This window comes from Anastrepha ludens, chromosome 6, assembly GCF_028408465.1.
Source record: "Anastrepha ludens isolate Willacy chromosome 6, idAnaLude1.1, whole genome shotgun sequence".
Lineage (NCBI taxonomy): Eukaryota > Metazoa > Arthropoda > Insecta > Diptera > Tephritidae > Anastrepha > Anastrepha ludens.
The window spans coordinates 109737754-109760735 of NC_071502.1; the positions used below are offsets into that span (position 1 = coordinate 109737754).

Below are 22982 nucleotides of genomic sequence, written 5' to 3' on the forward strand. Positions count from 1 at the left end.
TCCAATGTGAGGTTTGGCTTCAGAATTTTATGGCATCACTGAAAAAAATGGCGGCTCTCACGCAAAGCTTTCTCACCTCGATTATTTCACGCTTTAGCTACTGATGCTTATGCGCAAACTCACTCGGCTACCACATTGTCACATTGCATCTCCAAAGTTTGTCCATAATTAGTAACTTTTCAAAAAATTCCGTAATTTCATCTACATACCACGTAGTATTCAGCGCTCATCTCTAATTTTTGGTGGTATAGCTATGGTTTGTAGTTTGGACAATTTTTGGACTAAATTTCAAAATTTTGTATTCACAAAATTATTTTTAATTTTTTATTTCAGTGGTTATCAAGTGGGCTATCGATGGATGTAGGTATTTGTGTTATAGATATATATATATTTAATATATACTATAAATATGAGCAATACTTATTTCGAAAATTATTTATTTTTTTATTTAATTTGTTTAAATTATTTTAATTTTTATTACTTAGTTAAAATAAATTATAATTACTTGCATTTGATAAAAAATATAATTATATAAAAACAAAAAGAAAAAGTACGCGCAACTGATATTAAAATATAAGTTCTAAATAAAATCATTTTTAATGTTGTGGTTTTTCTTCTCAGTTTGCAATTAATAAATTTTAAAAATATTTTTCAAATTTATTAAGTTTTTTTTCAAAAAATATATTTCGGATTTTTTTTGCACCAAAAAGTTAGTGAAAATTGGCTTAAATTAACTTGGATTTAAAGTCCCTCAGCCTCTGGGCTGACCCACTTTTGCTGCACACTGTAAACTTAACTATTTATATATGTAATAACAAATAATTATTGAAATTTTCAAACTAAGCTTCAGTAACCATTTTTTAGGATCAACACCCAAGCACACCTCCAATTTTGAATATAAACATGCAGGTATATAAATATTTGTAATTAATCAAGCGTTCACGCCGAGAATTTCCCATTTTAGCATAAATTTATAGGCATAATGAGAAGTAATGATTTGTTGCGTATACGCCCCAGTGCCTATGAACATGTCAGGCATGCCGGCTAGAGGCTGTATACGCATATTTTGATATTTTAAAAGATTATTTGGTAAATGTTAACTACGGAATTCAGTTTCAAGTAAATTATGGAGTAATTGAAAATCGAATTAAAATTAAATTCACAAATTATGGAGACTAAAATGTAGGCGATTTCTCTCCAACTTAGATATGCAGGCTTAGATTTAATTAGATTTAAATTAATATATTAACAATTTATACAAATATAAAAAGCAGCAGCAGTAAAGGCATGCTTTGATATCCAAAATTACATGTCAAGTCATGCAAATGCAAAATTTTCGCAAGGATATATTTAGATAAGGATATTCAGAAATAGTTTATATTTAAATAAAAGAATTCACTCAAAGGAGAGATACCCCTAATTATATTCCGTTATGGGTTTTGACCAATCAGCTCCTCTAACGATAAGGTGCCTAAACTGTCTAGGTCTCGAAGAAGTAGTCTCTCAGCGTGCTCCAAAGTGTAGGACCTCTGCAGAAGAAGTTGTGAAAGGAGTTTACCTTTTTCTCATTCCAGTAGCTTCTTCAAAATGTAATATACTCACCTCCACCCCTACAACCTCGATAATCGTAAGGTATTGCAAAAAGCCGCATGCTGCATTTGAAAGCCTCAGTTCTAGTCATAAAATGTTGGTCAAAGGGAACACGCTGCAGACATTAAGATAAGCTCATCCTGACGTAGCTATTCTAAAGTTCTCTTTACTTCGTCACAACAGAAAGCCCAGAAAATCGTGTTTGCCACGACTTGAGTCACCAAGTCTTGGCTTAGACATTTTCTTCGCAGACTCTTGCCACGCATTTTAATCACAGCCTGACTGTTTAAAAAGAAACTTTGTATTGAAAGCGCGAGTCTCTATATGCTTGAGCTACCATTAAAGCTCGGTTTGAATATACATCAGAAATTTACAGAAATATGCAGATTCGAAATTTGAAATCGTCGCTCAATGAGAGTTGCTTATGGAAAACGCCAAATCCTCTTCCATTATTTATTTTTGAACCATCTAATCCTTCAGAAAATTTGTCTCCATGTTTTCGAAACATATCATAATCTCAGTCACTTCTGTCGCAAGAGTGAATGCAGAAGTAGTAATACAAGTCAATCCCTCTGATCTGAAAATCACAGCTTTTTTTTTGTGCCACTACTGTTTAAAATGCAAACATAGTTTGGTTCAACTTAAGCCTGAGGACACTTTTAGCTGTCGGTCAAAAGAGTAAAAGTGAAATGCTTACAAAAGCTGAAAGACCCATCTATGGCATTGTTAGATAAAGACATTTCATGTTGTGCCGGCCGCCGTAGCCGAATGGGTTGCGCCGTGACTACCATTCGGGAGTAGGTAGGTTCGAATCTCCGTACATTAAACACCAAAATGATAGAAAAAAGTGTTTCTAATATTCTATATATCTAATAATAATTTAATAAAATTATTTGGCCTGCCCGAAGCATTTTACAGCTCGCTAAAATATTTTTTTAATTTTAAAAATCCAGCAACGTCAAAAGAATTGAAAAACCATACAAAATAAGGTCAGAGAAATCTAAGTTATAAATTATTAGAAACGCACCCCCTACCCTTAGCATATTTTAGATCACTGCGTTCTATGCCCACTTTCATGTCTTTGGTGAAGAGTTCTACACTAACTCATCAAATATGACGGAACAAAATGATAAACAGATTTTTGTAATAGATTTTTCGCTAATTCTCAATAAGCGAAGACAAATTTTCAAATACATTTCTGACATGGAAAAAGTTTCTCATAAAAATAATCTGCCTTTCAGCGAAGGCATTAATTCATTTCTTTATACTTACCACCCTTTATATTTCACCACCCTCTCGTGCATTGAATGACAAATTGTTGTCAGTTTACTGGCATTCCTTTATTTTCAACAACATATACAAATATTAGTAAAAGCATGGCAACACATCCAGCTTTATATGAGACATACATACCAAAAGCCACTCAACCACGACTCAATAATTTAATACACAGGCAAGCAAAAGTTAATTGAGGTCTTAAAACAACGGCAGCTGTGCTTCCATTGTTTGCTTAAGTAAATGCAAAGTCACTAAGTTATGTGCAAACATACAAAATTAGTGGCAGATAAGTAAGTAAAGGATAAGACTGTGGAAGCACAGCAATGAAAGCAAAGAAGGGAAATGTGGAAGTTAGGAAGATACTCAGGCGGAACTAAGTCAGAGCAGAAGGAAGAAAGTGTGCGTTACTTAAAAATAATTATGCAAAAACGCTTGCGTATAGACTAATAATACTATGGTAAAAATATATAAAGCGCCTTAAAAAGACCAGTTCTGCATTTTAAGCTGGCGGAAAGGGAGTAAAGGGCCAGCCAACATAAATTAAGCTTCGACTTTGGATAAGATCGCAAAACACTCTTAGATTCAGTCAAGCCTTAGATTAAGTAAATTGAATATTACAGTTTCCTACTCAGTGCTACAGAATAGCCGATAAATTTTGCTATTCAAACTCCGTTTTTATAATCTTCTAAACCTTTTGTTCCAAATAATCACACAATAAAAAACGCTGTGCACTCAAGTCAAACGCCTGATAACGCCAAAGAAATGTGGAATTCTTCGAAATAATTTCTTCGTGAAATTTTCAATATAACTCTGCTATAATAGACTAAATTATGCAAAGTTTCGCAGAGTTGAAAATAATTCTCTTTCGACGTAATTTTAGAAGGAAAATTTCTTCACCATTTTTAAATAATGGCTTTCCATGACAGTTACACTGAAATGGCTTCCTTGAACGACTCTCATTTTGTCTCCCTCCCTGATCACGAAGTTCGCTGTTGCGATGGCAAAATGCCTTGAATAACATTAAAATTCACTCCCTCTTCCAGCGTATTCCCTAGATTCAGCCCTTCACGACTATATTTTTGTTTTCAAATATTACAAAATGGCATGGAAGTAGTAGATTTAAGGCCCTCGCCTCATTTGAAGTGGTGTTTTTTGGGTGTTTTTTGAAAGTCTTAAAACGGAAACGAAAAAATATTTTTTATTTTTGTTTTCAGTATTTTATTTTCTCAAGCATTGTTAAAAAACAAAAACTTTTTTTATCCATATGAGAATCGTTTAAAAAGTTGTCAGCCTTCAAAAAGTTATCTTTCAAAAAAGGTATGTCGCCAGCGACACGGAGTCCGAGACTCACTGGTGTCTTAAATTAAAAACACAAAAAGGTTCTTATCCAGTATGAATTTCGTTATCGTGTGAACTATGATCTTTATGGGGTTAGGGGTAGTCAAAAGCTTGAAAAAATGATGATCTTCAATAATTTTTTTTTTTGCTAGTCAATTGCTTTATTTTCATGTTTCGACTTCACTTTAGCAAAATTTCAACAAAAAAGTTAATAATTGTAAAATTTATCGCTGTTTGTGAGGAGCCCGTTTCTCCAGAAGTCCCTTGCGGTGATCATCACAAGTCCATTCATCTAAAATCAATCGGACGAGAGTTTTATTAAAAGATAATCTTGTGCCTGATCGAAGCTTTTTTTTTTTTTTTTTTTTTCAAAATTAACAATATGGCGGTCTCAGGAAATATTTTTCACATTTTCGATTGTTTAAAAAAATCGAAATTTTTGAAAAAACAATCCTTCGTTCAGGCATCAGTTTTATGTCTTTCCAAAGCAGTATACATTTTATTGAAACCCACCAATCGGTTTTTTGGCTACAGTTATCACCAGTTCAAAAAACATAGTTTGAAGAAAAACGCATTTATAGTTTTGCTATCGATTTATGTAGAGCCCTTTGTTAACTGTTGAATAACTCTAAAACTATTTGTCGGATTCACTTCAAATTTTCACACAACATTTTTAAGACATTATCATCATCATCATTCACAGCATTACAACGCGGAGTGCGTCAAAGCTTCCTTCACAAAACTCCTCCAAAGTGTTCTATCGCTTGCTTTTCCTTTGTAGTTGCGAATTGCTGTGAAATCGCTTCCTACTGCGTCTATCCATCGGTTTCTCGGTCTTCCCTTCGCCTTCGCACCAATTATCTTTCCAGTCATGGCTTTTCTTACAGCGGATTCAGCAGGCATGCGGAGCACGTGACTTAGCCACCGCATACGCTGCGCCTTTACAAATATTATACTTTAAGAAAATGTAAACAAAAAATCCAATTTTTTGAAAATTCTGACCACCCCAAACCCCTTAAAAAACATTGACAAAATGGCGGTCGTTCAAAGATGAAATTCCCTTTTTGGCCTTTTTTTGACTTTAAAGATTTAAACAAAATATTAAAAAACTTTTGTTTTCCAAATGTTCGTAATTCACACGATAACGACATCAATTCTACATCATTTAAACTTTATTTCATGAAAAACGGTTTAGTATCTGTATCCATTGTCCTTGTGAAGACCATTTTATGAAGGCTGCCAACTCTTTGAACGAACTCGAATAGCCAACAAACTATTTTTATTTTTTAAGAATAGATCAGAAAATAAAACACTGAAAACAAAAACTAAATTCTTTTTTCGTTTCTGTTTTATATGCATTTACTAAAACACCATCACAAATGAGACGAAGACCTTAAGTAAAGCGAAGAGGCAGTCGATGAAAAAAATGTTTACTTTGAAGCGCTCGTGTTTGTATTATTCAGAGAGCGTCTAAAAAGGAAAAAGAGTGAGGAAGCGTTTTTGTTTTTAATATTTAATGTTTTATGAATTTTTCAAAATTTAGGCTGGTTTAAATTTTATATAAATTATGTCATTTACAGAAGTATCTTTAAGACAGCCTTAATTTTCAAATATGTTTAAACAATAATTTAAAAGTAAACTTAAATTAAATAAATATGATTTGAACTGCTAGAATAGCTACAAAATACCTCGGTTTTGTAACCAGTCGATCACGCACAGTCCAAAGTTTTTGAAGTTGACTTCTCAGTAAAATCGAAATACAAAAATACACGCAAATGAATAAAGCAATAATAATATTTTTAATTTATCCTTAAACCAGTCTTGAGCACACAAAATAAAAAAAACGTAAAAAATAAATTAAATAAAAGCAAACCTGTAACTAGTTTACCTCAAAAGTGAAGTGGGAAAATATTTCTTAAATAACTTTTGCGCATATATACATAAATTTTACTTGCAGCTGTAGATTTTCCTTCCAAAACTACATACATTTTACTTCTCACTAAAAATCCGCATTTTGTACAACTCATACGTACTACAACGAATTCTCAGAATTTCTCCCCAGCCACATTTACACCTGTACTTCAGACACAACTACCCCTGTCGGTGCTCAGTGAAATCCGTCTAACTTCTTTAACACCTCTTGCGGCTTGACGCTGCTGCTTTACGTAGAGTACTTTTCAGTGATTATGCTAATATGTACTGTTCACACATGTGTGCGAGTGTATAGGTGTGTGGGTGTATGCGTGGATATGAGTGTAGCTTAGTTGTATGTACGTGTTCGATGCGCTTGTCACGTTTAGCGTATTTGCTGCAAAAAATTAAGCTAATTTACTTGTTAACGGTAATTACTCACGTTGTCATTTGGCGGTGATGTCTTTCGTGCTGTTTTCTGTTTTACTGTTACAAAAATGTTCTCTCATTTCCAAGAATTTCAAAAGGAAATAATATTGTGTGGCATATTTAAGTGTACCTTAATTTTTTTCACTTTGTTTTTCTTTTTTTTTTGCAAATTTGCTGAATTTCTTTGCTCTCTCTGCCTGTATTGGCAACTTCTGGCATTATTTTAACTGTTTTCTCAGTAATTTACTTGTGAAATATTTAAAAAGAACGTGTTCGAAATGAATGGCACAAATTGTGCATAAATTTGAAGCTAAACGATGTACTTTTTTTCATTGTATTTTATTGAGCAGAGGAAAATTGGAAACATTTGGGAGTTGATTTTTTACTTTTAATAAGAACTGTCATAACTATGCGCCACATGCTGCGCAAATATAAATCTGCGAAATCATTTATGAGCACTTAGGAAATTTGTTCAATGCTGGTCTTGGCTTGCAAAATGCCACATACGGCGAAGGGAAGCTAGCCACTAAAGCTGTGCGTCAAAATGGGACGAAAACAAGACAAGAATGTCGTATCATAACTATGAAAGAGGAAGAGCTGCAGGCTATTGGGCCACCTGCCGATTTTTACCTGAATATTTCTATTCGTTTTACAGTGTAAAGAAGTTTTCCTAATTAGGGCGCAAGTGGATCTAAATTATTTGCAAACAATTGTACGAAACTACATTTGCGATTGCTATTGTCTTCAAGAGTATAAAATAAAATTGAATGGCGCATATTTTTGTGGAAAATTTCAAACTAATATTTTTCATACGTGTGGCTCATTTGAACGCTTATTGCAAAATTATATATGTATTTTTTTGTTTTTATTTTTTTTTTGGGAATTACAAACAATGATTGCAGCAGATTTTGCAATGAACTGGAAGCGAGGGAAACTCTTGAACCCCTTCTATGTTCTTGCCCTTAGCTGGAACCCGAAAGAAATGTTTAGGAACTCTACAATATGAGAAGTCAGAATGTCTCTCTGGGTTATAGCTCCAGAGCTTACTTACAAGAAACCTACTAGTAAGAGTCAAGCTCCATCTGGTACAACTAAGGACCTATAGGTTTATGTGATGGTTTTCAGCCAGCCTGGTCAACCTAACCTAACCTCTATTTCTTTTTATTTATATAATTTTTGTATTTATTCAAATATATAATTGAAAAATATTAAATTTATATTGTAGATGGAGGGTTAAAATGTTTTACAAAAACTTTTCTCGAAATATTTCAATACGTGGTTTCTCAGCCGAAAGCAGTGTGCGATAAAAGACGAAATTCCAAAAAGTTGGAAAATCGGAAATTTTCAATGCACTGCAAAAAACCTGTGAAGTTTTGGAGTAGAATTCTAATATTCTACAGCACACAACGCACATTTTTCGGCAACTTGTGAACTTTTGGAGTAAAATTCTAATATTCTACAGCACACATTGAGGAGGTAGGTCGGTAGGTGGAGTGGCTTTCGCAATGACACACTTAGCCCTTTCATAGGTCCATTGTGATACACAATGAGGATTCTTCGACTAATTTCATTCATAAATCCTCAATAAGGCAATTATTGACCGGTTTTAATAATGTTTTTCTTAAAATGCTCGTAAATGATTTTAGAAAAGATTGTCTACATTCAATTTTTTTCAATTTTTTTTTTTCATTTTTTTTATAATATCAAAACATTATTTGAATAGAAGTAACTTTGTGATAAATTCAGAAAAACTTTATGAATAAAAAATGTTATTTATTCAACGGTAATACATTCCGGCAAGTACGCAAATTTCCAGGCTCCCTTAAGAAGTAAAATCATTCCCTAACTACCCAAAAACTTAAAAACTAAATTTTTTCAAGGAGAAATCAAGAATATTCAGCGTAAAAATTTCAAAAAATTACTCCATGTATACATTTTCTGAGTTGCTGAGTCCAAATTCGTTGTCCATTTCTGCTTTGTTTTTAGGATCGAAGTTCACACAACAACAACCTGAACCAGAACCATTTTGTATTTTTGATTTCAGACACCTGTGAGTGCCGGAATCTGCATCGCCCGCGGCATACCATTTTTTTTAAGACCATTTTTTAAGGCTCACAACGTATTGAACGAACCTCGCACGTCCAAAAAAAAAATTTTATTTTTTAACAAGAGATAAAAAAATAAAATGTGTAAAACCAAAATAAAAAACTTTTTTCGTGCCCCTTTAAGACACTTTTAAAGAAACACCCAAAATACAAAATTTAAAATGAGGCGAGAGCCTTAGGTCCTCATTCATAAGTGTTGCGCTGCATTTACAAGTATTAAGTTCTCTAAACTATTTCAGATCTTTCCTTTTATTTTTTGGCGTGAATTTGCAATATTTTACAGTCTTACTTTTCCATAATTTTTATTCCACATTCTTGTCTTCATTTGGCTCCTCAGATTTTTGAAATATTTTTTTTAGGAATTTTCAAAGTATTTATTACCCACGTTAACTATGTAACAAAACATATTTCCAACGCATATATATATATTGTATATATAGATATATAATTGGCGCGTACACCCTTTTTGGGTGTTTGGCCGAGCTCCTCCTCCTATTTGTGGTGTGCGTCTTGATGTTGTTCCACAAATGGAGGAACCTACAGTTTCAAGCCGACTCCGAACGGCAGATATTTTTTATGAGGAGCTTTTTCATGGCAGAAATACACTCGGAGGTTAGAAAAAACTGTTTCTTAATTTTTTGATCTTTCACCGAGATTCGAACCGACGTTCTCTCTTTGAATTCCGAATGGTAGCCACGCACCAACCTATTCGGCCACGGCGATCCAACGCATACTTCTAAATACTTTGCAAAAAAATGATTTCCACAGCCTCCAAGCGCAGCGGAAAACCACAACAGACAACAAACGCTCCATCGGAAATATTCGCTTTAGACTAACAAAAAAATTGCACAACGTTGCATACTTCCCGGCATTACAATGCATTATACCTTTCATTTCATAACGCTATTATGGCATTACCGTTCAGCCCCTGCACCAGCCATCCAGCTATACCAGCGCACCAACGAATGAGTGTAGGCATCGATAAAAATAAAAGCACATTTACCGGCGAATAGCCACAGCCAAGCGGCAAATCCGCGGCGACCACTCACAAATACCAGCAAACAAAGCGGAAGCACCCGCACACACATTCGCATGTAAGCGTAAAAAATATGTGCATTAAACTAAAAATGATGTTTATAGCTGTTATACGTGCATGCGTATGGGTCTGTGTGAATATACGCCACAAAGTATGCAACCTTTACGAGCATTATTAAAGTTGGTAACCCGTAACTGCTTAAACGAATCGAATTGAATTGGTAGACGGCGAAGTGGCAGTGAGAGTAGTAGGAGTTGGAGTAGTAGGTAGAGGAGCTGCGTTGGCGTTGAAACAACTAACTGGCTAACGGACAAACTCCAACTTCTCTTGAAGTTGCCTGAGTGCAAGTAAATACCCAAGTATGCATGTTGGGCACGTGTGTGGCCAAGAATACGTGGCAAATGTCTGCTTGTTATGGCTTTCTCTTCTTTCGATTGCCTACTTTGGCTTCGTTGCTTTTGCAGTTCAGTTTTGCTTGACTACTTGTGGGCATGCTTAAGTGGTAACAGAGGGGATTAATAAATTAAATGCGAACAAAAGAGAGCAAAATTTATATTTTATATGAGTTATATACATTGTGGAGGTATAGTGAGAGATTATGAGTGAATGGAAAAACGAGTCGGTGGTGAGTAAATAGGTCAATGGTATACTTTTGTATTTTTTTATTTCTATTAGTTTTGTTTTCTATTTATTCTATTTTTTCCATTTTTTTATTTTTTATTATTTAGTTGAGATGTATAAATATCTAATCCGATTTAGTGCTGTGTTAGACTTAGCGTAAAAAGTATGAGCATCAAAAATAAGTGCATTGGAAAAATATTATCTCTACATTAATAAATATTATGGCAACCGCAAAGTGGCTTATCGTCCATTAGAAGCAGCCATTTGTTGATTTCGTAGATTAGAATTTGATCGTTATTTTATTCAATGCTACCTCTATAATAACAAATCTGACTGGAATCACTTTCGATATTTAGTATCTTCAACAATAAATTTAAAACTCCCACTAAAAACGGAATTTGATATTGCTGAAGCTGTTGAACATTTAAACTGCTACTTACAGCAGCGTGGAATTCAGCCCGCCTTTCTCGTTGCCCAAACAGGCACTACAAATTTCTCTCAGTATTAAAAGAAACTACAAGAAAAACGGATTGCACGAAAACAGTGGCAGTAAACTAGACATCCGGCAGATAAAAAAACTTAAATACACTCACAAGGCATCTCAAAGAAGCTTTTGTTAATGAACGAGGCACACAACTTAATGGTTGTCTCAGTAGTCTTAACGCTACAGCAGATTCACTCCGGAAGGCTGCTAGAAATATAAAAAGACCTATACTCCAGCTACCTGCCCTTCGAATGGAAAATAATGAATGGGCTAAAAGCGACTCCGAAAGAGCAGGGACATTTGCCCGGCATCTAAAAAGAGTATTTACCCCGCACACAATGGCCTCTTCACCCATTACCCTAGAAGACGTAAATTCTGTACTAATACAAACCTATCAAATGGACCCATCCATACGTAAATTTTCTAAAATTGAAATGAAATCTGCACTAAAAATCTGAACACAAATAAATCGCCCGGCTACGATCTTATTACAGCCAAAGTACTCAAAGAGCTCCCACAAATAGGAGTTACTCTGTTAATGTATTTATTTAATGCAATTATTATATATTAACTGAAAATTTTCCTGCCCAATGGAAAGTGGCTCAAATTAAAATGGGCCTCAAACCTGGCAAAAAACCAGATTCGATTGAATCGTATCGTCCAATCAGCTTGCTACCGATCACTTCCAAACTTATGGAATGTCTTATTCTTAAGAGACTGTTTTCGATCAACGAAGAACGAAAAATAATACCCAATCATTAGTTTTGTTTTCAAAGAGAACACAGCACAATACAACAAGTTCATCGAATTGTTGAATACATTCACAATGCATTCGAACAAAAAAAATACTGTACAGCAGCGTTCCTCGACATTACCCAAGCTTTTGGCAGGGTATGACACGACGGTTTGCTCTACAAAGTTAAAACCAGCCTTCCTCTATTTTTTGTTCAAAATTATCATTATTCATCAACGTAATTTCCATTAAGAACAACGCAATCATTCCAGCGTCGCTCTTACATTTCAATGCCACTTGTGTAGAACGATTTATCTTTTGCCCCAATATAGGACTCAGCGACAACCTCTTCATTCGAGCTTTTGTTAGGACTGCGAAAATCGCTGGAACACTGGAAGCCTAAACTGGCGAATACGGTGGATGAGTTTGCCATTGTTTTGATTGACTTCTGACTGACTTGTTTTTGGTCAACAGTGAACAAACACGCACCTACTTGCAACAGAGCTTTCCCATAGTCAAATGCTCATGCAATATAAAGCATGCTGATGTTCTTTTGATGTATTTGCGATCTCAGCTAACTCACGCAACTTCACTTTTTGATCACTCAAAACGATTTTGTGGATTTTTTTTATATTTTTTTATATATTTTCTGGATTATGGATTTTTTTTATATTTTCTGGTGTTACCGCCTCATTTGGATGTATACTGCGTTGTGCATCATGGGTGTCTCTACGACCACTCTTGAAGTCAACATACCATCATTTTAATACTGTTTCTGATGCAGCGGAGTCCCTATAATACTTTTTAAGCCATTGCTTCGCTTGAACGGTATTTTTCCCCATCAAGAGCAGTGAAATTAAAACATGAAATTATTTTTGATCTATTGTTTTCAAAATAACAAAAGTAGCGTCACTCTTAGCACAATAACTCACGAACTAATGAAAAGAATATCATGAAATTTTAACAGCTGTCTGCTCAGTACTAACTAAAAAAGTGAATGCCATAAAACTAGTGACATCTCTGTGTTAGTTCCGGAACTTTTCAGCCCATGTGGTACTCAATCCAATGGCTTTCTGCCGATTTCTACGATTCTACGATTTTTTATTATTTCCAAATTTTTTTGACAATAAATGGAGTATGAGGTAAATCCACTATTTGGGCCTCAGCGCCATCTAGCGAGTATATTTTTACTTCTCATGCAACTAATACCCACATCTCTTTATAGTGATTTAAATCCGTCTTTTACTACGATTTTTAGAATTATTTGCGTCACAGCACCACCTAGCGGGTATTTTGATTGCTCTCATATACCCAATACCCATTCTAAATATGAGCTTAACCGGACCTTAAATGCGGTTTTAAAAACTTTTCGACAGGTATTTTATGCTAAATTCTAGTATTTGAACCCCGAAAACACCAATACTCCTCCTTAGGAGGGCTAGGACATGCCTTTGCTTTCAGAACATTTCTTTTTTCTATATGAGCACAATTTTTCCCAAAAAAAACAATACATTGAAGATTTCATTTTTAGAAGAGTTAGGCCAGGTTAGGTGAATGTGGCAGCCGCTGAAGTCAATATTACTTCTTAGCGAGAGGTGCAGACACATTGCCATAGTTTGACTAACTATTCCCCCTTGAATCATCCATCATCATCATATTAGCATTACAATCCCGGGTGGACCCATGCCTCCTCTACAATAAGTCTCTATTCTTCTTGACTGCCCGCTGTCGCTCTATGTTGTGAGATTCTCATCTTACGTACGTTGTCTTCTACGTCTTGCAACCATCGTCGCCTTGGCCGGCCTCTCCTTCTTGCTCCCTAGGATTTGATTCAAAAACTTTTTTGGTCACTTTTTCGCTGCTCATTTATAGGATGTGTCCACACCATCGTCATCTTTGCGACTTTATAAACCGCGTTACATCTCGTCCCGCGATTAAGTTACTGAGCTCGTGGTTATACCGTACAAGGGATGTACCGTCTTCGAATCGTATAGGGCCAAATATTTTTCTGAGAATTTTCCTTGAATCATCCAGTGGCCCCGAAAAATCCAGTCACTGGCTTTAAGTCAGTATCAGCCACCGAATTTGAATTGGCTAAAAATTATATCCTTGAAGCCGAGATGTGAAGTAATTTAATTTTTCTTACAATTTTAGCAGTTTCTGTAGCACCTTAAAAAAGGTTTATGCAGCATTTTTGCTTGCCCATCTATTAAATATTGCCCTACCAGCACTCCAATACCAGTAGACACCATTTCTATTTTCAGAAAGTATCTCACCCTGTGTTTTTTTCCGGTCAAGTCTCGCCGATGAGTGCTCTGAAATACGGCAACATTTTTTAAGTTTCTTCAAATTTTTATATTTCCTTTTTATTTGTTTTTAGCAATAAAAAGTGCCTTAACTAAAAATATTACATCACATTTCAGAGCACAAATAAGGCGTATTTCAATAGGTGCGCTTCAACTTTTTTCCGATAGGGAGGGCGAACGACGCAATATTTTTTATTTTTCGCTTGTCATTTTCAGTAGTATCTATACATTTAATCATGGAACGCTACACACTTGAGCAACGATTGCAAATCGTGCAAATTTTTTATGAAAATCGTTCTGTTGCTGCTACTTTAAGAGCATTACGGCCATTTTGCGGTCCATTCAGTGATGAAGCTCACTTTTGGCTCAACGGCTTTGTCAACAAGCAAAATTATGCGTTACTGGGCAGAAAGCAATCCACACGTGATTCATGAGGCACCGTTGCATCCCGAAAACCCCACTGTTTGGTGCGGTTTACATGCCGGCGGCGTAATTGGCCCATATTTTTTCGTTGACGAGAACGATCGCCACGTTACTGTGAATGGAAATCGATACCGCGACATGATAAACGATTATTTTTGGGCGCAATTGAATGGTATGGACTTAGACGACATGTGGTTTCAACAGGACGGAGCCACAAGCCACACAGCACACGCTACAATTGATTTGTTGAAGAGTAAGTTCGATGAGCGCATTATTTCCAGAAATGGACCGGTCGAATGGCCGCCGCGCTCGTGTATTTGCCTATTTTCTTTGGGGTTATGTGAAGCCATTGGTCTACAGTAACAAGCCGGCGACGATTTGTGAGCTCAGACCCAATATTGAACGCGAAATTGCTGGAATTTCGGCCGATTTATGCAAAAGAGTGGTCGAAAATTGGGTTCAACGATTGGACTTCGTAAAACGTGCACGCGGTGGTCATGCAAAAGAAATCGAATTTCATACTTAAATGTATATGTTCAAACTCGATAATAAAAAAAAAAAAGTCAAAAAAGTCAAACCGTTTGTGTTTTATTAAAAAAAAAAATTGAAGCGCTCTTAGTGAAAAACGCTATATTTCAAGAAGACAACTATCATTTTCCAAAATCATTGACTAAGCTACATCCGCGTATTTAGACTTCAACTGGGTGTTTGTTTTTTTAAGAAACGTTTAGGCTGTTAAGAAAAACTTTTTGATATTTTATATTCACTCTGGAAATACTACCAGTTTATCCTGCACAAGCACACCCAGCTACTTCAGCGATGGTAGACATTACATAAGTTTCTACATATAACTTGTTATTTCACGGTGTACGCCCTTCATGATTACCTTTAGTGGTGCGCTCATTTAAGAACTGAGCCATCGGCCGGAAAACAACAAAAACTCACAATTTTTGTAAAACCAAAAAGCTGCTTCTGTGAGCTCAACACGTATGAGAAAATAAAACAATGTGCATGTGAGTGTACACATCATAAACATAAACACTGTAGTGTGCAATTAAAGAGAGAAAATGTCAGCACTTGTACTTCTACACGTATGAATGAGCGTGCCATGTTCATGGGCCTGACATTGTTGCTGCATCCGTAAGTAACTCAGGTACCCGTGGCAGACAGCATTTAATGTAGCAAGAGCGGAAATGAAATGAGGGCGCACACAATGCAGGTGTCGCTCGCTTTTGTTGGTGGTGCTAAAAAGCCAAATGATAAGATTTTAAGTGCCACACTTGGAAGAGATGAAAAAAACTTAATACACAGACATAGGCCACTACACTACTAAAGCGCATAGAAATGAGTTAAAGAGAAGAAAATTAAAAAAGTAGAAAAAGAAAATAAAAATAGAAATAAAATAAAATAATAAGAAAATAAAACTAAGAGTATAAGAAAATAAAATAATAGGGAAATAAAAAAATATGCAAAAAATAAGATTAAATGAAATAAGAAACTAATTAAAAAATTAAGTAAAATAAAGCAAATTAAAAATAAAATTCACAAAAAATAAGCTAAAAAAATTACAAAATAAATTACAAAATAAATTAAAAAAGTACAAAATTGAATTAAAATTAAATTGTATTGTTGAGCTAAATAAACATTTTGTCGAAATGGTTGAGACATGAAGCGAGCCACTTACGGGTAGAACTGTAGAACTGTATAAAATTCAAAGATCGATTTTTCTGCTTTTTGCTTAAGACATGCGCTGATACTCTAAACATGACACACTAAGAGGACTAAGGTGAAAAATTTCTACATATTTCAATTTTAAATATTTGTGTAGCGGCTCTCTGTCCGAAAGTATAAGTATAAGTATAAGTATAAGTATAAGTATAAGTATAAGTATAAGTATAAGTATAAGTATAAGTATAAGTATAAGTATAAGTATAAGTATAAGTATAAGTATAAGTATAAGTATAAGTATAAGTTTAAGTATAAGTATAAGTATAAGTATAAGTATAAGTATAAGTATAAGTATAAGTATAAGTATAAGTATAAGTATAAGTATAAGTATAAGTATAAGTATAAGTATAAGTATAAGTATAAGTATAAGTATAAGTATAAGTATAAGTATAAGTATAAGTATAAGTATAAGTATAAGTATAAGTATAAGTATAAGTATAAGTATAAGTATAAGTATAAGTATAAGTATAAGTATAAGTATAAGTATAAGTATAAGTATAAGTATAAGTATAAGTATAAGTATAAGTATAAGTATAAGTATAAGTATAAGTATAAGTATAAGTATAAGTATAAGTATAAGTATAAGTATAAGTATAAGTATAAGTATAAGTATAAGTATAAGTATAAGTATAAGTATAAGTATAAGTATAAGTATAAGTATAAGTATAAGTATAAGTATAAGTATAAGTATAAGTATAAGTATAAGTATAAGTATAAGTATAAGTATAAGTATAAGTATAAGTATAAGTATAAGTATAAGTATAAGTATAAGTATAAGTATAAGTATAAGTATAAGTATAAGTATAAGTATAAGTATAAGTATAAGTATAAGTATAAGTATAAGTATAAGTATAAGTATAAGTATAAGTATAAGTATAAGTATAAGTATAAGTATAAGTATAAGTATAAGTATAAGTATAAGTATAAGTATAAGTATAAGTATAAGTATAAGTATAAGTATAAGTATAAGTATAAGTATAAGTATAAGTATAAGTATAAGTATAAGTAATATATAAGCGAAATGAATTGCGTTAGAAGTCTTGGGAAGTCATTTTACTTTGAACAAGATTGTCTCATAAAATCTGTTCATCTGCACAATAGATCCCTTCAGGTCGCAGTGCACAAACAGCCAATCCGTAATAAAATATCTTCACAGAATGTACGCGCACATTAATCTTAAGGAATTATATGTAATATTTCTATTATAACCACTCATCATATCAATTTACCACTACCCTCTTCAATACCACATCGATTTCCAGCATTGGATGATACCAACTAAATTCAAAGTAGCACAAAGTTTTATGAAATATTATTAAATAAATTACCATTTCAGTAGCAGCTAACATTTCATCGCTCAACGCTAACGCTTGACTCACGCGCATGCGAAAAATTTGCATAGTAAAAACATATTTATTTTGCGTTCCAATAAACTTTATGCACATTTTTAGCAGTCAACTCCGCGTCAGCGAGTTCATGAATCAAGGTCATTGCCGATTTGGCGCCAATTTGGCTGCGTGAACTTGACCCGCCTACTCCAAGTTCGCAACCTCACCATCACGAAGACGAACAAACTAACTACCAACAATTTGTCTCCACTGACAATTTGTCTCTTTTTTATGCATCGCCCCATTGAACATCAAGCACAAGCATTAGGCGAACAAACTTTGTTGCCGCAAAACGCATTTATATGCTGGGCTAGTCACAAAGTTAATTAACGCACTAAATTTTTAGTGCCAATGACCGTTAAAGTGTAGCTTTACGCAACTATTATTTGGCTTTAAAGTGTTGCCATGAAACAAGTTTTCTGACATATTTCACTTTGCAATTTTCGTGCTTAATATTCTTTTAGGTAACCATCATTTCGCCTTATGACCTTGAGTTTGCTTTTGCTGCATGGCTGGCTTCATGGCTGGCTTAACATCGCTGTGACGGCTACAAAGTTTTCGGTCAGCTGAGAATATTTATATTTATTAGCCATCTAGCACCTAGTAGCTCGCTTATTATGAGGCGAGTCAGATAAATGGTCACATTTAGTCTTGCTTGGCTGCGTCCTTGCCACCTTCTTGATCCTGTCATTATTGTGCTTATTATTTGGCTTTCAGAGGGGCACTTATCGTTGTTTGCTTTGTGAATTTTCTAATAAGTGGGGATGTAGTTCTTTGTGGTTGAGAAATGTTATTTTACTTACGCAATTCTCTCTAATATCGGCAGTAAAATTAATTCAATATTTTATGCAGTTGATAATTTTAAGGTACGACAAGCGTTGGTGGCCTGAGTTTGCTTTGCTTGTGACTTTGCTTGTGACTCTGCAAATTATCAACTGTCATTCTGCATTGAGTATTAGAGTATTAATTGGCGAGATCGGCCTTTCAGATCTTGCGAAACTTTTCAAATATAATACTGATTTTCTTGAGAATAGGTGGTTAGCTAATGTCAGAGTCCAGACTACTCCAACCAGAGTCGGGAAGGCTCAATGACTCTCGCTTTTCTTATAGTCCGCTTAATATTTTAGTTTTATTTGCACTACTTGAGCTCTAAATTGTAAATCATGTAATATGTCACACAAGTCGAGTTCAGATATGAGCACGGAGTACATAAGAATGGTTTTAGAAATACATTTTCAGAGCGGCCAGGTTTTTCTTTTTTTACGAGAAAGCAGCATCGAAAGCCTAGCACCATCAAGTACATATTTCGTCGGAAGACGGTTCGAGTATTAGAATCAACCTCCGCTATGGTTTTGATGCAATATATGATAAGTCACATCTACCTGTTGCCCACCTTAATATCATTTAAGGTCCTCGACTTATTTGAAATGGTGTTTTTGGGTGTTTCTTTAAAAGCGCGTAAAACGGAAACGCAAATATATTTTTTATTTTTGTTTTGAGTATTTCTCACTTCTTATTTCTTGATCTATTAATAAACATTATAAATAAAAAAAATTTTGTGGCCATACGAGGTTCGTTCAAAAAATTGTCTGCCTTCAAAAAATTGTCTTTTTAAAAATGGTGTGTCGCTGGCGACACGGATTCTGGCACTCAACGGTGTCTGAAATCAAAAAAGAAACAACAAAATTCTTATTCGGTATGAATCTCGTTATCCTGTGAACTACGATGTTAAAAAAAAAATTTGACAAAATGGCGGACGTTCAAAGATGAAACCCCATTTTTTGACCCTTTTTTAAAAAAAGGTTAAAAAACAGGTTATAGGTTATAAAAAATACTAAAACATTATGTTTCCAAATGGTCGGTTCAGTAAAACCGGCTATATCTGTGACTGCCAACTCGAAAAATATGGTTCAAAGCTCAATTCATGCTTTGTTTTGCCTCGAAAATTTTGCCGGATCTAAGAGCGAGCGATGTGGATAATGAGGTATGCGAGAAAAGCCTGGGGTTCTGTTTCGCTTTTTTTGCAGACCAACTAAACTTCAGAGCTTTAGAAATAGATGTAAGCAGAAAACATGGAATCTGAAGTATAAAAAGTCACTTTAAAAAGCTCACGAGCTACACTGGAAGTATGGACCTAAAAGAGAGAACCCTCTTTTGGTTGTACCCTCCCAGTAAGGATTTCGCCTAGCGTAGCCCCATAGTTTGGTGTCAGCAAACCTCTCTTAGCTCTAGCTTTTCACTCCTGAGCTTCTCCTTGATGGTGTGTTGTTCCATAACAAGGAAGGGCTCGGGTTCTATTAAAGGCGAGGCCGTAGCCACTCTCGCCATTGCGTCTGTTATTACGTTCCCAGTTTTGTCAGTTCCCCGTGTCATGGAACCCAAATAAGCCGGATGCAATTGTGCATTCTTAGTAAATTAAGTTTCTCGGTACACTCAAGTACGAGTGAGAATGAATACCACTTGACTGACTGTCACTCAGAATGGCAATTCGCTCATTTCGGACATTTCTGTCTAAGTTTACCACTGCACATAGACAAATGGCATACATCGCCGACTGGAAGATGCTTGAGAAACTGCCCATCGGCACAGACCGTTTGATTCTGGAGGCGTAATTTCTAGCGCCTATACCTTCTGGGGTCTTCAAGCCGTTTGCGTACCAGTGCAGAGTGCAGTCCTTGAGTTTCTTTTCAAATGCAGATCTACTTCAGCTTAGCTTATTTTTCAATTCAATTCTGAACTTCTTTTTGAATTCCATCTCCTTAGTGATATCATCTCTGGGTGAGTGGCAGCTGCAGCCTTAGCATTTCCATGTTTTTAGATGGCATCACTACAGCCATCTGCCGAAAAAATAATCGATTTCTTTTTTACAAACTATGTATTTCAATTTTTATATATAAAACTTCATTGTATAAGTATTTTATTTCAATTTTTATCGTACTGCGACAAATTACCAACGATTGCGTTGCCAACTTTATATTCCAAATATTTTTCAAAAATTGTATTAAAAATCTTTTTTCTGCATATTTACGTCATAGTTATTAAAATCAAAGTTTAAATTGTGAATAAAAATATAAATTCACTAATAATTTCTTTTCTATCTCTCTGTGCCTCTCTCTCTTTCTCGTTCGCTCTTAAACTTTCAGGGGCTTTGGCAAACAAGGATTTCAATGTCAAGGTGAGTTCAAAACATTTATTGCAAAATATTCTACTTGACTGACAGACACAAGCGATTACGAACAAACAAAAAAGTCACACAATTGAAATAGTTTCCTTGCAGAGGCATATGCAGCCATCACTTAAACTTTTACCCAACTATCGGTGACAGTCTAATGCAATACACGCACAGTATAGCCCATAATGGACTTATGAATTGAGATCTATCCGAAACGCATTTACACACAAACTTACTTAGACTGATATATAGGTACACATAGTGTAAATTTGTATGTAGTAGTTGCTCGCAACAGTTTAGGACATGTCACAGCAAACTGACTTTACTGTAGAAACGCCTGCGGCAAAACTTTTGTCCACAGTTTAATATTGACGAAGGACAGCAGGCACTGCAGCGTTTTCAACTTTTCATGTATCACTAACTTTTTATGTCGTTTCTCCCTCTTTCTTCTACTATTTTTGCAGTTTGCTCGTATGTTGTGCACAAGCGCTGTCATGAGTACGTCACATTCATATGCCCGGGCAAGGATAAAGGAATCGATTCCGTAAGTTTTTCTAAAAAAATAAGAAAAGAAATTGAAAAATACGAAAACGCAGAAACTGAAATATATATAATTTATTTCTTTTAACTTCTTTGAGAAGCATTTAATAAATTACTAAATATACTATTATTTTTATTACTATACATATTTTTTATTAATAATAATTTCTCTTAATATAAAGCAAATATTTTCGCAATCATGAGCGCATTTTTAATCACTTAGAATCAATTTTATTTTATGCGTATTTCATTAGAGGCATTTTTTTAGAGTCTCTTAGAGTCAGTAATTGAAAAGCTGTAGTTGTATGAGGAAAAGTAATAACAAAAGATTTAGCGTCATTTATGCAACCATTTTGTGAGTAAAAATTTTGTAGGTAGTCATTTGTTATAGCAGCATTAGTTGTAAAAAAAAGTTGGCATATTAAAATAAAATCTCTTCTTGTGCTGCACACGCCGCTTTTGAAACTCCCACACACACAATTATACACTTGCACGCATACATGCAACTTCACAACATATACTTGTAGTACTTATACATAGCACAAACATATGTACATACATACATACATACCGCCAGTGTCAAAATAAAGTGTACACCACATACTGTACTAACAAGTTTTGACAATTTATTTACATTTTTTTTATTATCACTTTTTTTATATAGAAATATATTTCATACCACAACAAAAGCAATATAGCGAAAAAGGTTCAAATTTTATACAAAATTTAAAAGTATTTGGCAAATTTCCATAAACAATTTCACCTTTGTAATAAGAATTTTGGGAATTTTTTTTTTTAATTTTCCTGGTTATGCAATTGTATAGTCCATTAAATTTATGACAGAATTACACACTAGGCTGCTCAATAAACTTTGCAGTTCGATAAGAAAAACTCAAACTTATGGTTTGAGATGCACTTTATTATTCGGTATTGTCTCCCTGAACATCAACAGACTTGTTCCAATGAGATTCCAATTTATCAAATCCATCCCTGAAGTGAGAATCTAGAAGGACTGCAAAATATGCTTCCGCTGCTGTTATGACCTCAGCATTTGTTAAAAAATGTTGTCCACGCATAGATTAGATTTTTTTAGTCAGGAAACAGATGAAAGTCACTAAGGGCGAAGTCTGGTGAATACAGTGGATGCTTTAACAATTCGAACTTTAATTCATGGCCATTGTCAAAATGCTCTTGCGAGATGATGCATTAAAAATTTTGAATTTTTTTTCTTTTGCAAACTGAGTAGTTTTTCTTAGAAATTTCTTCTTTCAGTTGAACTAAATGTCGCAATAGAATTCAAAATTTATTGTGTTACCAGTTTGCAAGTAATCCCGAAACAAAATTCCTTTCACATCTCAAAAAACTTACGCCAACACCTTCTTGTCCAATTTCTGGACACGAACGCGTTTCGGAGCTGATGTATCAGGTTCACACCACTCTTTAGTCTCTTGTTTTGGTTTAGGATCATAGAATCGATGAACAAAATGTAGCTGAGAAAGTAGCCTTCGAATGGTATTTTATTCCATTATTAGCGAATGCGGCATGCATTGTGCACTCAGCTTTCTGAAACCCAATAAAATCAAAACCAATCAAAATATTGCTTACACTGCCCAGTGATATGTTTAGGGCTTCTACTAAATCTCTTTCAGTCGCAAGAAAGGCAAGTGGGATAATCAAAAAGGTGATAAATGATGTCTAAGCCAATTGTGTGGCTTCTTTCTTTCGCACAACAACCTTTTACTTCTACGACAATGTTTCAGAACACCTTTTTAATAGCCGACCTGAGCGCTGAGCGTCTTCACTAACTCTGTATTTTGACTGAATAGACTAAACAAACTTTGCAAAATAAATAAAATTGACTACAGCACTTGAAAATCACTGTATTTCTTGACCAAAAGTA

The 22982-nt window shown here is 34.5% G+C and overlaps 1 protein-coding gene across 3 annotated transcripts in view; it reads left to right on the forward strand.

Moving 5' to 3' along the window:
* Positions 1 to 338: 338 nt before the first annotated feature.
* LOC128865974 (protein kinase C, brain isozyme) overlaps positions 339 to 22982 on the forward strand; it is an 88588-nt gene continuing 65944 nt past the window's right edge. For all 3 annotated transcript variants that reach the window (XM_054106421.1, XM_054106423.1, XM_054106422.1), the window contains exons 1-3: positions 339 to 360; positions 20514 to 20545; positions 21007 to 21086. In XM_054106421.1, coding sequence (XP_053962396.1) covers positions 359 to 360; positions 20514 to 20545; positions 21007 to 21086 — 114 coding nt within the window. In that variant the 5' untranslated portion in view covers positions 339 to 358. The remainder of the gene's footprint in view (positions 361 to 20513; positions 20546 to 21006; positions 21087 to 22982) is intronic.